This window comes from Panicum virgatum, chromosome 7N (genome assembly GCF_016808335.1).
Source record: "Panicum virgatum strain AP13 chromosome 7N, P.virgatum_v5, whole genome shotgun sequence".
Classification (NCBI taxonomy): Eukaryota; Viridiplantae; Streptophyta; class Magnoliopsida; order Poales; family Poaceae; genus Panicum; species Panicum virgatum.
In genome coordinates this window covers 28,412,647-28,432,516 of record NC_053151.1, presented here as the reverse complement: position 1 = coordinate 28,432,516, position 19,870 = coordinate 28,412,647, and the positions used below count along the sequence as shown (strand labels likewise).

At 47.1% G+C, this 19,870-nt stretch overlaps 3 protein-coding genes across 3 annotated transcripts; 1 reads left to right on the top strand and 2 right to left on the bottom strand.

The window, feature by feature from the left end:
* The first annotated feature begins 6,183 nt into the window (after positions 1–6,183).
* LOC120683589 (probable F-box protein At2g36090) lies at positions 6,184–7,569 on the top strand. Its single transcript, XM_039965677.1, has one exon. It carries the CDS (start codon positions 6,273–6,275, stop codon positions 7,194–7,196), a length of 924 nt encoding a protein of 307 aa, XP_039821611.1. The 5' UTR covers positions 6,184–6,272; the 3' UTR covers positions 7,197–7,569.
* A 174-nt stretch (positions 7,570–7,743) lies between these two features.
* On the bottom strand, positions 7,744–11,210 carry LOC120683590 (small RNA-binding protein 11, chloroplastic-like). The gene is made up of 4 exons (XM_039965678.1): positions 10,958–11,210; positions 8,353–8,421; positions 8,139–8,245; positions 7,744–8,038 (listed from the first exon to the last, which is right to left on the bottom strand). The coding sequence occupies exons 1-4, from the start codon at positions 11,076–11,078 to the stop codon at positions 7,928–7,930; spliced, it is 408 nt and encodes a 135-aa protein (XP_039821612.1). The 5' UTR covers positions 11,079–11,210; the 3' UTR covers positions 7,744–7,927.
* A 538-nt stretch (positions 11,211–11,748) lies between these two features.
* On the bottom strand, positions 11,749–17,044 carry LOC120681784 (OVARIAN TUMOR DOMAIN-containing deubiquitinating enzyme 6-like). Its single transcript, XM_039963381.1, has 8 exons — positions 15,972–17,044; positions 15,400–15,561; positions 14,411–14,488; positions 13,025–13,103; positions 12,783–12,928; positions 12,551–12,619; positions 12,261–12,426; positions 11,749–12,170 (listed from the first exon to the last, which is right to left on the bottom strand). Exons 1-8 carry the CDS (start codon positions 16,644–16,646, stop codon positions 11,920–11,922), a joined length of 1,626 nt encoding a protein of 541 aa, XP_039819315.1. The 5' UTR covers positions 16,647–17,044; the 3' UTR covers positions 11,749–11,919.
* Positions 17,045–19,870: the final 2,826 nt, after the last annotated feature.

Here is a 19,870-nt window from a genome sequence, read left to right as displayed (position 1 = left end):
CCAACCCTGATTCAGACAGGAAACCAGGAGGAGCAAGCGCGCAGATTGCTCCCACTAACCACCAGCTCGTCAGCTCAGAATGCGGTGATCCACCGAGATCCTTCATCTCAGAAACGGAACGGCGCGTGTGCATTCCCGTGACGGATCTGTTCGTGCATGCTTGCAGGATCTGAGGGTCACAACAAGACGTGTATGAACGAAACGGCGCCACACGTGTCCACGTACCAGCCTCCTGTACTTATTCGTGTGTGGGGTCATTTGTGTACGTCGATATACTCCCTCCGTCCAAAAAAAATGTAAATCTCGTGTTTCCCGATGAGTCAAACAATTTCAATTTTGACTAAATTTATACAAACTAGTACAAATATATATATTACAACATAAGTATTTTTAAATTAATTATGTAATATATTTCTATACTATATCAATGCGGAGACACAAATATTAGTAATTTTTTGTATAAATTTAGTTAAACTTAAAAGTGTTTGACTCTTAGGGTTTAGGGTTGAAGTGAAATTTATATTCTTTTTTTTGTGGACGGGGGAGTACTTGATTGGTTTTCTACGAGGCCTGATTAGGGAGCCTGTGATGGCCGGCCAGGGCACCGGATCGGACTGGGATGTTTACGTACAACCAGTATGTACGCAACACCTAGACAGCGGGGCTGCTATTTGGCGATCGTGCGCCACAACAATCATGCAGCGAACGAGCGCTACATATAGGAAGCAGGGCACGTGCAATGGCAGCAGTAATAACGAACAAGCATTTGACTTCTCCAGTAACAAGTACATCCTGACATCTCTAGTTGCATGCTCTACTCTACCTTCTATTTTATTTTATTTTTTCATTTTTGGGACAGCGGGTGAGTGGGTGAGTGAATGGGCGGGGATTTCACATACATATACATGTAGAAGTAGTAAAAAAAGAATAAAAAATAGAAACAAAAAAGTCACAAGATTTGATAAAAAAAGATGTAGAATAATTCTCCAATATCTCATGTTTAGGCGTATAGAGGATACATAAAAAGAAACTGATTGGTTGTCATTTTCCAATATAGAATAAACAACGTGTCCATATTCTTCATCAAATATCATTTTTATTAGTAGAAGTGACATGATGGTCCCAAACTCTTTAAACTTTGTGCTAGGGATTTAAAAAATTTGAGGTCAAGTTATTGGCAGAAATTTTATCATTAAATTTTTGCAAACACATTTCAAACTTTGTACTCCTAGATCCAAAACTTTGCAATCTATATTAGGAACTTTATGATTCATATTACTTTGCACTCCTGAATATAAACTTTAGACTATACCTATGTAAACTTATAAACTTTAGACTATAACAATGTAAACTTTGTACACTCAACTCTAAAATTTTAGAATTCCAAGAAGTTTACATTCTAAAATTTAGGAACTTCATACCAGCACATTCTGTTTATCACACCAATTTGGTTGTAGATCTTATGAATGCTATTCTCAATATTCACAAATTTTTGTGAAGTACCTCCTTATTATCAGTACTACAAACTAGAAGAAAAAATATAAGTAATCAGCAACACAGTAAACTCTAAAACTCCTGTAAATAAAAAACTTTATATATGGATATTTAAAACTTTTTACAAACAGATTTAAAAAACTGTACATGAAAACTTTCTAGACAAATAAAAAAATATTTGAACTCTAAAGTCAATAAGTTTGCACTTCGAATTCAGGGTATTTGAAGACAAGTCACTAGTTAAAACTATTTACTAAAAAAAACTCCAAACTTTGCCCTCTGAATTAAGAAAATTTCAGTTAGCATGTTGTAAAAGTTTGTCTTCTCAGATCCTAATTTTTGTATTTTAAAACTTTACAATCTAAATAGTTGGAACTTTCTAGTGGTTCATTTCAAACTGTGTACTCCCGGACTAATACTTTGTGCCCATAGATTCAATATTTTAGACTATTAGATCTCAATACTTGAAAGGTTTGTTCATTTCTATATTTCTTATTGTAAAGGGCATTTAACCCAGAAAATTTCTAGAAGGGCATTTCAAATGTTGAACTTCTGGATCCAAATCTATTTTAAAACTTTGCATTCTAAAACTATAGCAACCTAATGAGTACATGGCTCTAGAGTACAACTTTATGGACCCATTCATGATAAGAAAGTTGTTCCTATGCAAAACAAAAACGGTATGAGCCATAAAATTGAATCTAGAAACTTTCTACTAGTATATTTAAAAAATTATACTCCTAGAGCCAAAACTTTACACTCCACACTTAGGAACTTACTGCTTACAAATTTCAGGAACTTTAAAAAATTTACATATTTAAAAATTTCATATATATATATATATATATATATATATATATATATATATATATATATATATATATATATATACTTTTAAGGCTTATGAGCCACATGTTTAAAACTTCACATATGTAGGTCAATTAATTTCAACTACATGATTTAAAAATTTACACATCCTTAGATTTCAAGTTCTATACATAACATTTTGTAAAAAAAATATAAAAAAACTTGAAGACCACATATTAACAAAAACAATTCTAGAATCCCTACTTTTAAATGCACATATTCAAAATTTTATAGAATTCCCAATTTTCTAACAAATATAGTTAAACTAAAAATTCCACATTAGTATTTTTAAAAACTTATTAACTAGGTGTACAAAACTTTACATTTGTAGTTTAAATAAATTCTAAAAACATAACTGAAAACTCTAGTATCCTTGACTTTCAATTTGTACGCACAACTCTTTGAAATAGAATATAATCAAACTTTTGACTACTATATGCAAAACTTTACAGGATACCTACTCTTGACATATAATTGCAAAACAGTTCCAAAATTTGAGACATATAGGATGTTGGTGTTGTGGTGCTACCTAGGAGGAAGATGCCATGGTCTTCGGGGGCAGATGGGGCGATGCAACTAGCTGCAGTTACTTGAATTGAAGGTTCAACAATGGTAGTCGTGAACTTCAAAAAAAAAAACAATGGTAGTCGTGGTTGATGTTGACAAGAGTAGGATCAATTCTCCAGTAGTTCACTGCCAAAAAGCAATGGTGAAGACAAGTGCGATCCCCTTCCACCTCGTCGTCGGTCCCCTTCGATCCATTTCAATGCCGGTGAAGCTATGGAGCCGCGACCTCGGCGCAGCTGCCTCCTCGTCTGCGGCGAACTTCTCCACGATGCAGGCGAAACGAATGGCGCAGCGAACTCGGCGCGCATTCTCTTCTCTTCTCTGGCGTACTGCGCCTCGATGCAGTCGAAACGACGAGGCAGCGAGCTTGGGAGCGGCAGCCCTCCTCGTCTCTGACATACTGCCCCTCTGCGCAGATGAATCGCACGGCAACTGCGGGCATGACGACGAGATCGACACGGCTGCCCTCCTCGTCGTCCGGTGATTCGCCGCCCCATCTCCCTAGAGAATCTGGTGATTGGATCTCCTTCCGCTTGCATCTTGAGGTTGAAGGCACGGGAAAAGGGGAATAAAAAATGCGTTGGAGTTTTTAAAAATGAGATGGAATCCGAATCGGTATCTAGAATACTAAAGAATACGAAGTGGAATAGGAAAGTGACTGCCGTTCGCTGCGATGCCTGGTGGCGCACGCGCGCTCTATAAGAATTTCGCCTAGACATGGATGTTGTGTTCCCAGCGACCCAGACTGTTTCATTTCCTCTTTTTATGCAACCCTGATGCCTGAACTAATCTGAGGATAATAAAACGAGGAAATAGTTAATAACTATTTTCTCTTTTTATTATTATCCGTGCCAGGCGTATTTTCAAAAAAAATTGGCAGGCAGATCTGGAACCAGTAGAAGGTTTGACCAATCTCCAGTTCCTGTTCCTCTGCCAGTCCTGGCAGAGGCTGCATGCTGCAGCCATGCTCCACACACCACTGCCTGATTAAGGGAAAGATTACATGGATAAAAAAAAGGTCGGTAGAAACGATGGTACTGGTAGTCACAGGATACAGGAACTCCTAGTACAATCGCAATGCAGTCAGTAATATAATGCTAGCCCAGTTTTTTTTTTTTTTTTTGATGAGTCTTCCTCCGGCTCACTAGTCTGACAGCTACATGGAACGGCAGACCGTCACGCTGCCTCATCTCGCGGAAACCAACAGGATGCGTGATCCATAGGCCCGTTTAGCTCCCAAAATTTTTTGTGCGCTACAGTAATTTTAAATATTTAACCACTAATTAAGAGTATTAAATGTGGATAACTGACAAAACCCATTCCACAATTCCCGTGCAAAATCGCGAGACAAATCTAATGAACATAATTATGCAATGATTAGACAATGTCGTGCTACAGTAATCAATCTCTAATAATAGATTAATTAAGTTTAATAGATTCGTCTCGTAATTTCCCGTCCATCCGTGTAATTAGATTTATAATTAGATCATATTTAGTTCTTCTAATCTTCGGTTGAAATTACTACAGTAGTTTTCCAAAAAAAATTTAAACTAAACGCGCCCATAAACTCCGTTCGAGATTGGATCGTACCGTACGCGAACCGTACAGTAGTAGCCCCACCCCCGGGGTCCCGCCAGCACCCACAAGGCCACAAGCTAGATAGCTTCTCGGCACGTGGCCGGGGGCGGCAGCATGCACGTTGACACGAAGCACACGCGTCGACGCCCTTTTGAAAGCGTGCAGGCTAGTTGAACACTTTGGCCTGCGATTGCACAGTAGATTGGAGACAGGTACAATAAGGATTTATTAGTCCGTCTATGTCAGCAATAGTTCTATATTGATGAGAGAGAAATGAGATGAAAGAGTGTCATAGGCTCTTACGTAAGAGATGCCTCCAGCACGAGAAACAAAGCACAAGAGTCGATTTTTGGAGCCTAACCTGTCTATTGCGCACGTATTTCATGATATTTCATTTATTTTGTATGTAAAAAATTAACATTCCTATACTTCGAGACCATCTAAAAAACAAATTATTATAGTATATGTCTCTAAGTGGTGTCTCTATATGACATGAAAGGAGTTGCCCCCCTCTGCCCTTGCTCTAGGCCCTATTTGTTTTTCCCTAGCATAGCATAACACATAATTCTCGAGAAAAGAATCTTATATGCATGGAGCACTAAACGAAGTTTATTTGCAAAATCTTTTCACGGATGGGTGTAACTTTTCACGATGAATCTAATGATAGTAATTAATCGATGATTGACTACAGTGATACTACAGTAACTATCCTCTAATCGTACGGTCAAAGGCCTCATTAGGTTCGTCTCGCGAAGTCGTATGGGGCTGTGGAGTTAGTTTTGTAAATTACCTTTATTTAGTATTTCTAATTATTGATCAAAATTTTTGTACTACCTGTGCTACTCTCATCCAAACAGAGCCCTAAACGGCCGGTGCAGCACTTTTTTTTGTTTTGAAAAGGGCCGGACGATGGCCGCTCGCGAAAACGACGGCCTACTAGCGCAATTACGCCCCCCGCCCCGGCGACCGGCGATGGCTGTGGCTCACGGCTCCTGCACGACTAGCTAGCCCCCGATGGTGGCGTAGGCGCCCGCGAGAAGAAGGATCGCGACCGCGACCCCGTTTTTCTTCGTCGGAGACGGACGGGGGAATCCAATCCAACATGGCCGTAGTACACTGACGCCCGTGCCGTGGCTCCGCCCGGGCGCCGCGCCCACAGGCACCGCCCGAACGTTCCGGCTGGCGCCGGCGCGCGTGGAGAAACCGCGGGGTGGTGGGGTGGGGGTGTGCCGAGCGCCCCCTAGCTCCGTACGGTGCGAACTGCGAACGCGCGAGACGCGACCACGCGGCGCCCCCGCCCCCACCCACGGCCAGCAGGTGTACCCTGTCCGGGCGCGGGCGCGGGCGCGCGAGGAGGACGGCTAGCGCCGAGCGGGGAACGCGCGCGGCCCCAGCGCGGGGGCGCTGTACGTCCGAGCCCGCGTGCGCCGGTTCCCGTCGACGCCACGGCAGGTCGGCACGCGCCGGAGTGCCACGCGATCAACTGCGCGCCAGGGCACCGGGAGTCGCGTCGGAGGCGCCCGGGCCCAGGAGCAGCAGCAGTAAATGAGGCGACGCGATGGTCGTCAGAGTGCCGCAGCGAGCTGCCTTTGATCGGGGTCAACTACTACACTGCCCCGCGTGCGTTTATATATATAATATAAAGCCCGCGCGGCTAAATCGTCGTGTCCAGTCCCTCGCCATAGGCCCCGAGTTTTACCTGAACAAGTAGAAGAGATTCCAAGCGGGAACAGACGAGCAGGGTCGCAACGCGAGTGGCCGGGGGCATGGCGACCACCACGGTAGAGGACCTGCTGCACGCCGACGTGCTGGGCTGCGCGCTGCGGCGCCTGGACGGGCGGTCGCTGGCCGCCGCCAGCTGCGTCACGGCGGGGCTCCGCGCGCTCGCCGCGGACCCGGAGACGTGGCGCTCGCTCTGCCTCGCCGAGTGGCCGTCGCTCGCGCTGCCGGGCGCCCGCCCCCTCGCCGCCGCGATCCCGCCGCGCCGGCTCTTCGCCGACGCCTCCCCGTTCCCGTCGTCCCCGGGGGCCGCGCCCGCTGGCGAGCTCCGGCCGCCCGTCCCCGGCGAGCTGGTCTCCGCGGTGGACGTCTACTGCGGGGGCGCGCCGCTGCTGTCCCGCGTCGTGGCGACGCCCGCGTCGTCGCCGTGGTTCCTCTGCTCGCCGTTCCGCGTCGAGGCCGTCGAGCGCAAGAGGCCGCCGGCGCCGGCGGCCGCGCCCGCGCTCGCCCCCGCGGAGCTGCGGCTGAGCTGGGTGGTCGCGGACCCGGCGCGGGGCCGGGCGGTGAACGTCTCCAGCCGGCGCCCGGTGTCCGTGGACCGGCACTGGTACACGGGCGAGACGCTGGTGCGCTTCGCGGTTGTGCTGGGCGGGTGCAAGTTCGAGGCCACCGTGGCCTGCGCCGAGGGGTCCGGCCACGTCACCGAGGTCGCCCTCGCCGTCGAGGACGCCGACGGCGCCGCGGTCAGCGGCGAGGGCACGCTGCGGCTCCTCGCCGCGGCGATGGAGGCGCCCAGGAGGGGACGGGAGCGGGAGCCGGAGGAGGCCAAGAGGCGGTACCAGGAGTTCGTCAGGCGCAAGAAGGGGAGGAAGGAGAGCAAGGCGCGGCGGGAGGCGCTCGTGGACCTGTGCTGCTCCGCCGTCAGCGCCGCCGTCGTGCTCACCTGCCTCGCCGCGGTCGCGCTCCGGTGATCGGCGCCTGCCTCTGCCGGCCGACGAAATGGCGCAATAAAATGTAGTACTACTCTGATCAACCGTCAGGTGCACTAGACATGTCATTAGCGTACAACATCGACCACTAAACTTTTCCGTAAACGCTTTTTTTCTTCTTCCTGGTAGTAACAGTGAGCGACTGGACAACATCATGTCCTGCACTGATGTGCGTCGTTTTCCTTTAACAAACAATGTGACAACGATACAGGAGAAAATATCTGCCGTTGAGTGCATTACCTTTCATTATTTTCGTAGAATCAAGTACTGTTCCCAACTTCCTTCAAAAAAAAAAAAACTCTTCCCAACTTCGGGGATCAGGTCCGCCAGATGAAAGAATTTCCAGGAATCAGATGAAGGTTAGAGAAGTACAGATGAACTGCGAAGCATTGATTCCGAACAGATTCAGGAACACGAAGCACAAGCAACTACCCATCTGCAACCCGTAACATCGTCTAGATGTTTCGTGTGGCCGCCTATCGTTATAGCAGCAGAGGCTCATGAGTCATGACCAAGAAAACACAGCATCTGATCCGGACAAACATCTCACAAGTACTATATTTATTAAGTGGACTTGATTTGTATTCTCGCAAAACCTCGACACATTATTAAACATCACTCCATATCTAGAGCTTCCGAATATGAGGAGTGAACTAGTACAGCAGAGAGGAGCAGAGGAGAAGTATGGAGTCTACACACCAGGCCATTCTTTTTCAGTCGTTGCCAATTGGCTTAGGAGGGCCTCTCGCTATTGGCAGGGCATCTACATCCCGGTCCAGTTTGGCCTTTGCAATGTCGACGTAGATCACACGGCCATTCAGTACCTGACACAAGCTTGCACATATTAGATTCTCTCCAAATGGCACAAAAAATATTCACAATTCCAAGTTACAAAGAAGGTAGACAAATCCATCAGCATCTTGCCTTGCCGTTCATCTCTTCCCTCGCGTTATTGGCTTCTTCCTCGGAAGCAAATTTCACGAAGCCAAACCCCTTTTGTCTGTTGGTCACCTTATCCGTGATGATCGTAGCTGCACTCAAAACACGAAGCCCCAGCTTGTGTAACAGCTAACAATAGTGGGCCGAATGATTATCAACTAGCAACAGAAGTGTGCTCTTGCAAGTGATGAGGATAAACCTTCTATTACTTGGCCGTAACGAGAGAACGCTTCTGCTAGGCTGTCTTCCGTTGCAAACTGTGATAAGCCTGCACAAGGACAGAGGACTCAGACGAGGGTATAAACAGCAATAGACAAAATTCTCGTAAAGAACACAGAACAACAATTTCCCACTGGTCCCAGAGATTCTCAAGTGTGTATAGTGTGTGCTTTAACTCCAACTCAGAAATTCAGCTTAAATGAAGCTCAGCTGATCTCAATAGATCTCATCTTTTGAATAACATTCTGCAGCAATGTGTTACATGCATGTACAGCATGACTAGCAACTGGCATCAATGAGGATATGCGCACTTCATAACTTGACATAATTCAGAGTAGATCAGCATACAGATTAACAAATTTCAACCCTTTCTGGAATATTTAGTATAGAGGTTGTGTTTTACTTATTAATAGACACAGCCATACATATGTCATGGAAGTACTGTTCACGCCGTGAACAGTAATAAGGTTCGGATATTAGAAAAAAAATTGATTAGATTGGTTTGTTATTTCCTTGAATTTAGAGATTGGTTTCTTAAGGGTTAAGTCAAAGTTTCTTAAGGATCAAGTCAGCCCATCTATATAAGGATAGGATTGTATCTCTTTTAAGGAAGCAAGGAGAATATCAGTTATCCTCTGTCTAGGGTAGTCCTGTCTCTTGAGGCGCGGCACCGCCACCACGGCGTCGAAGCCGCGCCCTAGAGGTCCAGGGCCATCCCGATCTAGATCCATAACAATATACCTAAGCTGTCAGTTGGAATCCACTACAATCTGGAGGTTGTGTTTTACTTATTAATAGCCACAACCACATATACCCAAGCTGTCAGTTGGAATCCACTATAATCTGGTTGACCAGTAGTATATGGTAACTCTACTGCATCTACAACTTAAGAAGGGTTGAATATGTACTCTTAGAGTATGAAGGCATAGCGCACTGAAACATTTGCCCAACCAAAGTCCAAGGTAGGGTGCCCTGCTGCCCACCTTCAAAATAGTAGAAGCGATCAAGCGAATACGCTAGCATTCCTAAGTTGTTTGTTGTTAAACAAGATCTCCTGATCATAGATGGAGCACCATATTAACCAATATCCCAAAAACATTCATTTCCTTGAAAACATATGCACTAGACACAAGTGGTGAAAAAACTAAGCGAGAACCGATACCTACACAGAAGTCAGATGCCCTAATCTCTTCCCTAGCAGCAAACACTCAACAATGTGCTACCATGCATTTCAAGAACCAGACTGCATGCTTTTGATTTTGTGCATTACGTGTTATTGAATTGTATGACTCAAGTTTCATAATTTGAATATGTGTTATGTACCCTTAGACACTAATGGAGAAAAAAGTAAGCAACAACAACAACTGAATATGTCATAATCCTGTAGTTCCAGATAGGCAAAATAGTCATTTTGGTCCCTCAACTTTATTGTAAGGGTCAAATTCGTCCCTCAACTTTCAAATTCGCCAATATAGTCTCTCAACTTTCATTTTAGACTCATACCCATACTTATGCTGATATCATACTCCATAACAATTAATTATTTGAAATAAATACAAAAAGTCCTTTTTGCCCTTGGCTTCTTCTTCTCCTCCTTAATTTCCACTCTCCATGCGCCCGCAATACAATGCTATGCATGGATAAATAAAATTCTATGTTCTCAATTAAACACTTGCGATGTTCAGCTCCTAAATGCATTGATGCTCATGCCATTGCACTGATTTACTTGCATTGGCTAAATGTTTTTTTAGTAATAATAAACTGTTGAGAAATTTAGATGGGGAAGGAGACAAGGGTAAAGAGGACCTTTTGCATAAATGTTATGTTATTATGGAGTATAATATAGCACAAGGATGAGTTTGACCAAAAAACAAAAGTTGAGGGACTATATTAGCCTATCTGAAAGTTGAGGGATGAACTTGATCCTCAAATTAAATTTAGGGGACCATATTAGCCTATGTTGTTAGTTGATAAACAAGATCTGATCAAAGATGGTGGCACCATATTAACTAATGCCCAAAAACATTCATTTCGTTGAAACATGTGCACTATTAATGGTGGGGAAAAAAATAACCGACATCTCTTCACAAGTCAGACGCACTAATCTCTTGCCTAGCAGCAGGAACTCAATCAATGCACCAACACAAATTTCAATATTCAAACTGCACGATACCGATTTTATGTATTGTGTGGTACGAAATTATACAACTAGATTTCATAATTCGACGACACTACTTCCATATTATCACGATTTTGGTGTTGCAACTTGCAACTCGAATACTAGATTAGCTTTGGAGGTAATATATAGTTAAACTGTGCGTCACAGACAAACAGATAAAGTACTAAAGTTGTTTTAGCTACGTGGCTGTATCAAAATACGGCATCAAGGCGCCGTGCCTGTACGGACATTCCGTCGAACACTAGGCACGCAGGCCCTGGCGACGAACGAGGAGCCACACAGCAGATGTGCTTCCCTCCCCAGCAGCGAGATGCGCGAGAGGGGACAGAGCGCTCGACTGAGGAAGCAGACGCGTTGGTGAGGAGGGGAGGAGGCTGGACACGGGCAATTAAGGTAAGCAACCAACCTCCAATGAAGAGCTTGTAGGTGATTCCGCGCGAGTGCGCCAGGAGCATGGGCCGCGCGGCCACGGCGCTCCCCCTTGGCGCCAGGCAGCGGGAGGCCCCGCGCAGCGCCGCCATGGCCATGGCGGCGCCTTTTCTTGGAGCGAAGGAAATGGTGCGAGACCGCGAGCTAGGCGGCGAGAGGCGGAGCCGTTCCTGTTCTGCTGGGGCCGCGCTCGCCCGTGTGTGAGACGCGGGAGGCGAGGGCACGAACCCAGCTCGTATGAGCACGTGGCGTGGGCGCGTGGGTGTGCCCATGTGCTGCATTCATGTGGGCTCCGACAATCCGGCCCCGTCGAGTGGATGTGGACTCCCTTGGGCTAGATCCTGGATAAAATGCGCGGGGTTATTGCGGTGGGCCTAGATGTGCATATGCTACGTTGGATTGGGCTTTGTAAGCGCACCATCGCACCCACCCAATAATAGTGCAGGTACTGGCCCCAAAATTGTCTTACAAAAAAAGTGGCACCAAAATTGTCTTACAAAAAAAGTGGCACCAAAACTGTGGCCAAATTTTGATCGAAACGTCCCTTTTTTTTAATAGGCCGAGCTTTAGGTCTGGTAATGGTATATGTCACGCACTCATGCACTCAAAAGCATAAGACAACATATCGCAGATTGCCCGAGTGAACCAGCAGTCCAGCACAGCAGTCAAGTCGGCTTCCCAGTTCCCACAATCATCACAAGGATAACAGAGGACACCGGACACCTGCGTAACCCAGCAATTTTCCCAGCGACAAAGCATCAACAACGATTCATATCAAACACCAGAATACCTGATGTAAGTCGCAACTCGCGAGTTCCATTTATTTATCACCCATAAGGTAGCAGGTACACCCACATCTCAACTCACACGGCTGTCATTATCTGGTATGACTTATGCCCAACGATTCCGATCCATCACATTCACAAGAAGGTGTGCACATCACTCAGCAGCCTTTCCTTTACGGCGGTTGCTACCACCTGCGGAGGCTCCAGGGCCTCCGGTCTCCACCAGGTAGCAGATCATAGAGTCCACGTCCTCGCCGAATATGCTGTAGGCCTCCATGACCTGGAGGTAACTGAAGCCCATGGCCAGGAGCAACTGCATGCTGCGAGTCAGCACGGTGTCTGGGAGCACAAAGCACTCATCGCTCCCTCTCTCTACTGCTGCAGCTGAATGAGACGACCCGCAAACTGCAGGGTAAGAAAGCATTGCCAGTCTCATTAAAAATTGATCAGCAGGACATTATTCAGTTCTTCAAATTCCAAGACAGGTGAGCTTACTTGCGGCAGAAGATGATGGCTCTGCCCCTGATGTTGATGACTCTCTGATGTTAAGCTTTTTCTCCTCAGCCAGATACTCTGCCCTTGAGGCCTCCATCACCATCCGTTCTATTTCCCTTTCTGTCAACTCCAAATCAGAGTAGAATCTCCCTTCGGCCAAAAGTGCCTGACATTGCCAAAACAAGAATTAAGCATATGCCATCTTATTCTAAGATAGCTTCAGAAAGGTCTGTTTGATTTATGAGGAATCGGGATGGCAACAACACATGAAAATAACTTGCACTGCTTACATTCTCAATCTGCTGATCTTGCTGAGCTCTTATAGCAGCCTTCACCTGGTCCCTGTCAACATTATTGGTCTACAAAAAAGGGAACAAAAAATTATTTAACTAGGCCACCAGCTAGACAAAATAAATCAATTTGAAAGATAACATAAACATTACTCCAGAAAATGGCCAAAAGTGTACAGATAACTGTATGTACTAAATGCAAGACAAAGGGGTTCAGGAAACAAAAATGTACCCCTCTGAGGGAGCTAAATCCAAGGCCTGCCCCAACTGTCTGTCGGCGGGGATCAACCACTGAATTATAATGATTACCATGATGGTAACTTAACCTAATAGGAGGAACGTCTGTGTTATAGCTACCTTGGAAAATGTTAATGGGCTCTGCAGTAACAGCAAACCATGTTAAGTCAACACTAGCTATTATAAGAAAAAAAATCAACACGGATAAAAAAACATCAAATGCTGAGCACAGTTTACCTGTACTGTAGGAATATATGTGAATGGGGCGATTGTACATCTCTGCAAATGCCTGGATCTCAACATTGTTGCCATATACCTTGAAGAATCAAACAACCAATCAGCATGGCAGAAGCGAAAGAGGCAACAAGGCCAAATTTCTCCTTTTAGAATTTCCTATTCTGTTAGTTTGTGCTAGAAAGGCAGATGCTTAATATATCCAATACTAATATCAGCAGAAAGGTTTCAAAGTTGGGACAAATTCATTTTTTGCTGCGTGGAAATGCTTGGCAGGGGCAGACAAGAAAGCAAAAGAAAAAAAATTAAGCACGACAGTCAGTTTACCCCATTTGGAAATGGGTAGTAATGACAAAGCTATTGTTTGGATCTAGATGAAATTGCTAGAACGAATTCAACTGGGACGTCAATATCGATTCACGTTTGGATGTGCCTATCATAAAATTGGAATTGACCCATCTTCGTTGTTTCCTCTCCACCGCTCTCCATGCGCAAGAAGCCTCCGGGCAGCCGCCGCCACCATGCTCGCCCCTCCTCACACGGAGGTCAAGCCCACAAGCGGGTGGCTCTCGCGGTGGCGGGGCTCAAGGCTGACGAGGATTTGAGAAGGGAGGTGGCGGAGGTGGGGTGCAGGGAGGGGTGCGGCGGATGAGGGTCGCGATGGCGTAGGGGTCCGGCGCGGCGGAGGACGGTCGCAGCGGCGCGCAAGGCGGAGGTGGGTCGCGGCGGCGCAAGGATCTCCAGCCGGATGGAAAAGAGGATGAAGTGCCATTCATGGGGAAGAGAGGAGGGGGCGCCGCCCATGGGAAAGAGCTCCTTCGCCCTGGCCCCCTCAAGGAGGCACACGCGCTGGCCGTCTCTTCTTCGCTGGGCCCCGTCGAGGGGCGGCACGGCCCGCAGGAAGGGGAGGGGTGGCGTGGCCAGCCCATGCTGACTGGGGAAGGGCGTCATGACCCATAGAAGGGGAGGGGATGCGTGGCTCGTCGCAGAGGAGAAAGAGAAAGAGAAAGAGAGAAGATGCAGGGGAGATGGACAAGAGAATGATTCCAACCAATACAAAGGGGGTTGGCTCGGTATTGGAAGTGAAGAGGTGAGGGTGGGGTGAATGCCGTTTGGTAATTGGTATTGAGGTCCATTTCCAATTCCAGATTCTAGGACATCCAAACAGCCAATATTCGGAGCTGCCAATGCCAATTCCAAATTCTGAGGCTCAATATCTACATCTAAGCGCAGTGTTGTAGGTTTTAAAAACTCACAACATTAACTCAACAGATGCCCCTCATAATAGCAATAGATTGGCTGCGCTGGATTCAATAATTGGGAAAAGAAAATGGACCAATAAAAAGGTGGGAAACTAATAATTTGCAAAGCATATATTTAATAGCTTACCTTATCTCTCCTTTTCCTCTTACAGTATAATGTAAAACTTTCAGTAATGAACTGAGAGAAATGATCCCGTTCCCTTTCCTGAAAAAGAAATACAAAACGACAATGAGTGTTTCAACTGTATGGCTAACAGAGTAACGGATAACAGAAAATCATGGCAACACATGTTTCCCCTGTTCTACAACTAGACCGTGGTCAGCAGTTACCCCCATCACTCAATTGCATATTATGCACCCCCAAATACTTTTTTTAATCAAAAAATACAGTCCGTCCTTTATAAATCCTAGAAGACCCATATTTACAACAATGACTGATTGTTTAATAGAAAGACAAGATGGCTTAATCCTTCCACAAAATGGAAATTTATCAAAGAAGGCAAGTGGGCAAATAGCACAAGAATCTAAACTCAGAAAAGATTCCGGTTAGATCATTTCCCGCTGGAAGGAAATTCCAGTCCATGGATAAATAGGCCATACCTTAACTTGGGACTTTCTGTCTACCAAGAGAGAACATCCGCATAGAATGTGACAGTGTTTTGCATTTTTTTACACAAGATACAGTAATTAATGCTATCCATGATATGCCAAAAAGCAATTGAATGTAGCTGAAACGTTTGCTGGAAACAGTTATAACCATCAGTAACGGCACTGCAGAAGACATTATTTGCTAGGCGCTGGAAACATGGAACAGGTGGCAACCATTTCCATAACCGTCTAATTGCAAATTGGGTTGTCTCAAATTGTTAGTGGACTATTTAGCTCATACAATTTGTGTCAAAAACTATGTTAAAACTAACAAATCTAAGGACTTGGTGTTCATATATAAGCGTGATATAGAAAGAGCGCTTGTTGAATATAGCAAGACAAGTCAGAACTTAAATATTGTGTTCATCAATTAAAATGATGATGCTCAGTGCCAACACAAGATTGCCCTTACAAAGATATAAACTAGACAAATTTCTATTCATAATCAGATGCAACGATGCAACCTACCATATAATCAACACACATCTGCCTAGCCATATCATAAGCTTCTGCATCTCCATAAACTTGATCAGCAACTGCTCTGAATAGACAGTTACCATCTTCCGCCATCTTTCTGATTTCCAACCCTTTCACCCGCCTTAGGTCATGCTCAAACATGCGGTCCCTTTCCTGGGTGCAATAAATTAGATGAGAAGTAGCAAAAATACAATCATATAAAAATTACCTGCTCATGTACATGAAAAAACTGTTACTTTGTAAGCAAGAAATCACAAGTTTTTTCTTGACCAAAAAGATTAGTGTCTCCTTATATTATCAGAATAAATAACTCTACCAAGAATGTGTTATTGACACCGTGGAGGAAAACACATGGTATACAAATTCATCAAGTATTCATACACTTATAGGAAACAGCGAAGGTACCAAAGAGAATATTGTTCAACTACAAGGCTACTTAACATCTCTAGGACTATCTTCACATTTCACAATAGATGATGATGTAACACATAAGACTGCTATAAATCTTATACGAGAAAATAAAACCCGTATATAAAGCAGAAGAAGACATCTGGAAACCATACCGAATCATCATAACTCGAGGCGTAACAGGGACCCTGTTCATCTGCACTGTTGTACCCTTCACCATCAACCAGTGACCTAGGCGAAGAAGGCCGAGAACCTGAAGCAGATGTCCGGGCTGCCACAGGTGGCCAAGCTACTGGCCTTCTTGAAGATCCAATCCGCACACTGTTTGAACTTGCAGACCCCATTCTCCGCAACCCATTATTCCCAGATGATGGTTTTGGAGGTGGAGCTGGCGGCGGTGGTGGGTGTGATGCTGCACCCGCCATCTGTGACGAACCAGTGCCTGATGGCACAGAATTCCCATGCTCGATCTCATCAGGGATATGGAGCCCTATCAATTCCTCCACCAAGAAAGTGGAGTTGATTACATTAGAGTCATCCTTAGGAGGCTTCTCCCTCGCAGCCCTCTCCTCCGCCGAGCTCGAGCTCTCCGAAACAGGGTCATCCAGCCTCAAAGGCTTATTGCTGCTGCTGTTCTCGTTGCCCTCATTTAGATACTCGGCTATATCATCTGAGGCCAAAAGCTCTGGCGGCTGCTGCGGCTGAGGCTGCAGCGGCAGCTCCTCCTCCCGGGCAGGAGCTGCCGGCTGCTGCTGCGCTGGCTGCGAGCCCGAGCGGCCGGAGCTGGACGAGGAGCCGGCGGCCCCGCGCTGCACGAAGATCCTCGTCATCTCCCGCCGGGGTCGTCCTCAGCGTCAAGCATGGGGGTTTGAGCTGAAACCCCAATCTTCCTAGAAAATCAACTGCACCCGCACCTCGGCTTCCCAATCCCTTCGCGTCAGCTGAGGTCGATCGATCTCGCGCGCGTTGTCGAGGATGAAAATCCCATCTGACCAAATTAGGGTTCCTTACCAACAAAGGAAATTCCAAGACCGGGTCGATCTCCACTCCACCGCCAATCCGATAGCAGCGGAGGAGCGGAGGGACGAGGGTGACCGCGGTGGCGATGGCTGCGAGGGGAGAGCTCCTCCGGGGAGGCAGCGTGCTTCGGTGGTGGGAGGAGGCTGGTGGCGGGTTCGGCGGCGCTGGCGAAGAAGAGGACGACGGATTGGTGTGTGTGTGGAGTCATTGCTTCGAGGTCTTAGGTGTATAGCACAAGGGCCGGGCCGGGCCGCCAAGATGAGCCAGGCCTGGTTTCGGCCTTAACCCGGCCCTGATGGTTTTAGGCCTGAATTTTTTCAACCGTTCTTTACTTTACCCTTGAAAATATTTAAAAAGAAACTTTGTGCTTGAAAAATTTTGCAGTGTTTTAAGGCATGTGATTAAATTTCGTGCATAGTGCTGTAGGAGAAGTACGGAAATGATGTTGGTTGAATTATCTGAAGAATCATGAAAGCAAAGCATCATGTTAAGATGATCGTAAGAGATATACATGCAATATCAATAAGCGCTATTTGTATATATTGTTATTTAGTATGGGGATTGGAGATACTACTAGTCATCGCACAATAGATTTTATATATATATAATTTTCAACTATATCAAGATTAGCACTCAGATTATTTGGTTTGCGTTTTTACAAAATCTGAAGCTTTGATTGTGCTAGGAAATGAGTAATGCTAATCTTCCAAGATAGAAGAAATAAGGGAACATATCAGGTTAATATTAGATTAAAAAAATCATAGGCTGGCTTATATGTACTTTGTTCGTTCCAAGTTTTATGAATCCGACAAACTAAACCTTAGCATCAAAATCGAATGGAAGTCAAGTTCCACCGGTTTTGAAGTTTAGACCTCAAACCACACATTGGATCTCGTGAGAGCCCTTTCATTTTCAGCTGTGTTTAGATCCCAATTTTTTTTTAAAAAAACGTCACATCGAATATTTGGACACATGCATGGTGTCGGTACCTCTGGACTAGGGGATCCCCTCTTGCTCTGTCAAGATTCGTGTAGTTATCCGTAACTACGCCCAAAGGAGCTGAACAGCCGAACCCCAGGGGTCCGACTCCATCTCACCGGACCAACGGCCCCAGACCCGCTACCAGCTCTGGGACGGGTCCGGTGACGCCACGTGTCCCAGAGAAGGGAGCACATAGCCAAAAACAGCCGGGGGCCCCAGACCTCCCACGGGGTCCCGGACCCCCATTTACTATACGGACCCCTCAGTAGGGAGGGAACAGACACCCCGCCTGGGGGGGTCCGGAGCCGCCACGTGTCAGCAGGCACAGGTACGCGCGCACGGCTGCCAAGCTTCCTCGGGAAGACTTGCCCACCTACCGTATTCAATCCATGAGACGTTAAGTGCGCTCTGCCACGGCAGAGCCCGAGGAGACTTTAGCCAGGCTGTACTGTTGGTCGCGCGTTACCAAAGTGCACAGTATAGCCGCTGGCACCATTCACGCCACGCGCGTTAGTCTGCCGCGCCAGTTAGACACGACAACTCGGCGACGGAGTATCATAACGCCTACACGGTAGACCCAACAGTCTACGCCGCAACCTACACTACCTCAACGGGCACCTCGCCGATGGGACAGGAGAAGAACCCCTCGATCAGAGAGTCTACAAGACGATGAAGAGTATCCGGCAAAAGATTCTTCATCATTGTAGCTCCGTTAGGGTCTGTTTAGTATAGTATACATCCTTGTTGAACCCACCTGTCGGGGTCCAACACCTGTGTACGCGCCTTCCTTGCTCTATAAAAGGGAGACGCCCGTTATAGAAGCACTCAGGTCCAGAAGAGGACTGGAAGGCAGAGGATAGACTCATCCACCGACACAAGAGCAAGACTACTCTCAAGTGGACGTATGGTATTACGCTCCGGCGGCGCGAACCACTCTAAAATCCTCGAGTGTTCATGTGTTCTTGGGGAGGGGTAGATCTGTCGAATAGCTTGCACTTTCCCGAGTATCCACCATCAGGGATTAGGCGGGTGCACTACGCCACCCGGCTGTGGCCCTCCTCTTAGAGCCACGACATCTGGCGCCGTCCGTGGGGAGCGCGCAAGCGTTGGCCAGATCTTCGCTCTCCTCCTGGCTTTTGAGGTTGAGCTCGTCCTCTGCAACGACAACGAGAAGATGAAGAATGGCACGGCGTCACCTACGCCGCATGCCCTGACACCGAGGCGGCAGCGTCCTCGGTGCGGTGGCGCACGGCAGCGGCGCCTGCTGTGCGTCGCCACTACGACACCTCAGAGCCGGCACGGAGGCGCGCAGGGGCGACGCCTGCAGCGCGTCACCCTGCGACACCCTAGCGTCGGCTCAAGGTTTTCTCTCAAGCAACCACCGGGGGTCTCCTGCGGCGGCGGCTCAAGGTTTCTTCTCAAGATGGAGCCTGGAGCCGGAAGGACGTCCGTCACCTTCTCCCTCGCCTGGCTCAAGCCCCCCTTGGAGCTGCTGCAGATAGGCGTCAGCCTCCACCGCAAGGCGCGGGGGCCCTGTGCCAGCACCAAGGCGGAGCCGGCGAACGACCGCCCTTCTCCACGCTCCGTGCTTGTCCAAACGAGCACCCGTCCTTCCGCTGCGCCAGGGCGTCGAGCTGGCTTCAGCTCACTATGAGCGGCCATTGGGCTGGCTTCCATCGGCAGCTGGCAACGGCAGGGGCACTCCCATTCAAAGCCAAAGAATTTGTTCCCACGCTATCTGAGCGTGGGACAGTTCTTGTGCTGAGAAGAACCCTGCAAGCTCCCGAGGTGATGCTGGATGATGCTGAACAAGCACGTCCAGGTCGCCTTCGCCCCCAACGACTCAGAAGAGCCCCCAAGGTGCCAGCTCCACTACGGCTAGCAACGTGCATGCCTTACGGGGCAGCGGATGTAGGTTATCACTAGATAGGATTGAGTAGGATTGAGTGTGTTTCTCCTTTGTAATGATTTGGTGCCTACGTGTGGTCCAGAGCGGTAAAGGTCTGCCCTTGTAAACCCGACCTCTGGCTTCATCGCACAAACAGGTGACACC